We start from the raw sequence: 1,306 nt of genomic DNA on the forward strand, positions 1-1,306 counted from the left end.
ATTAATATATGATAAAAAAACACATTATTGTATCAAGTTAAAGAGGGCCTGCAATAGACTAGATGAGTAATGATGCGAAACTCATGTTTGAGATAAACGCAACAGCTCTTCATTAAATAAAGTGTTTGGCAATAATTGAGGCGCGAGTAATTTGTTGGAAAAAGCGGCCTTGTCTCGTCGCTATGACGATAGAAAGGTTTCGGGACTAACACTTTTAAGCGCACCATCGATTAGATTTTCCGAATTATTTGTGGCTTGGCTTCCAGAGAATACGAAAGTGTTGCCCGACACTAAACTCAATTTTAAAAAATATCAAAGTCAGCTTTAACAGAGTATAGTGACTGAGTCAATTTATCAGCTCTAAATTACACTCACGTCTCAGTTCAAAACCAATCAGTGTTGCTCGTTAAATTTAAAAACTACATTACGACCAATCGACAACGTGGCGCGTATTAGGTCCAATCCAGAAAACAAAAATTCGAATTTATCGTTAGTCTATAGGTGGCGGTTTGCTTATCTTTCGCGACCATGATTGGCAGGGAAACCACCGGAACCGGCACTATTCGTATTGTCAGTCCCATCCATTCTCCTTGATCATGTGGGCTAATTCTATTATGAATTTGCCTTCTTTGTATTTTTGACTCGATTCAAAGGCATGTTCCTGAAACAAAGAAAAACAAGATGTTTTAGTAAAGCGAGGTTCGAATTCCATGTCTAAAAAAGTAGGTATGTTAGTGGTCTTTTTACGTGTAGGTTTTTTGGTCAGTGTATGTAATCTAGGAGAAAATGAGTAGGAGTTTTTCGAAACCGTTGAAAGGTTGTGAAAAAATTCTTGCCCCCAAACTTTTTCAAAGTAACTGAAACAAAACCCGAATTTCCTGTTCAATTTAGAATTTTTTCTCTGGTGTGTGATTCATAACGACGACAATTTGCCAGCAAAAAAACGAAGGAAATTTCTGTTGCTTGTAATTAATGTAGTTTACTAAGTTGTTTTTATTAACTCTTACTGTCCTGTTATTGAAGCCTGAATGCTTCCACCCTTTACATTTCAAGTGTTTTAAATCTGTATACAGGGTTATTCACGCTATACGGCACGGAAGTTTGCGGCTAAACCGTTTGATTTTTAAAAAGTATGATTTTATGAATTGTCCGACGCCTACCGAGCGCACATTTTAAAAATATTTTTGTAATGTACAGGGTGTCCCAAAGGCTTTAAAGGTATCAAAGTTGCGTTTTTTTAAATGGAATGTCCTGTATATTATTGCATTTTTGGATTCGCTGAACAAAATAAGTGTCTGTTTTAATA

At 36.1% G+C, this 1,306-nt stretch overlaps 1 protein-coding gene across 4 annotated transcripts in view; it reads right to left on the bottom strand.

The window, feature by feature from the left end:
• Positions 1-504: 504 nt before the first annotated feature.
• Positions 505-1,306, bottom strand: part of LOC109537841 (protein yippee-like 2) — a 93,917-nt gene continuing 93,115 nt past the window's right edge. For all 4 annotated transcript variants that reach the window (XM_019904760.2, XM_019904758.2, XM_019904759.2 and 1 more), the window contains one exon: positions 505-661. In XM_019904760.2, coding sequence (XP_019760319.1) covers positions 572-661 — 90 coding nt within the window. In that variant the 3' untranslated portion in view covers positions 505-571. The remainder of the gene's footprint in view (positions 662-1,306) is intronic.

The sequence above is a fragment of the Dendroctonus ponderosae genome, unplaced genomic scaffold (genome assembly GCF_020466585.1).
Source record: "Dendroctonus ponderosae isolate FM_Combo_2020 unplaced genomic scaffold, Dpon_F_20191213v2 Dpon_F_20191213_2, whole genome shotgun sequence".
Classification (NCBI taxonomy): domain Eukaryota; kingdom Metazoa; phylum Arthropoda; class Insecta; order Coleoptera; family Curculionidae; genus Dendroctonus; species Dendroctonus ponderosae.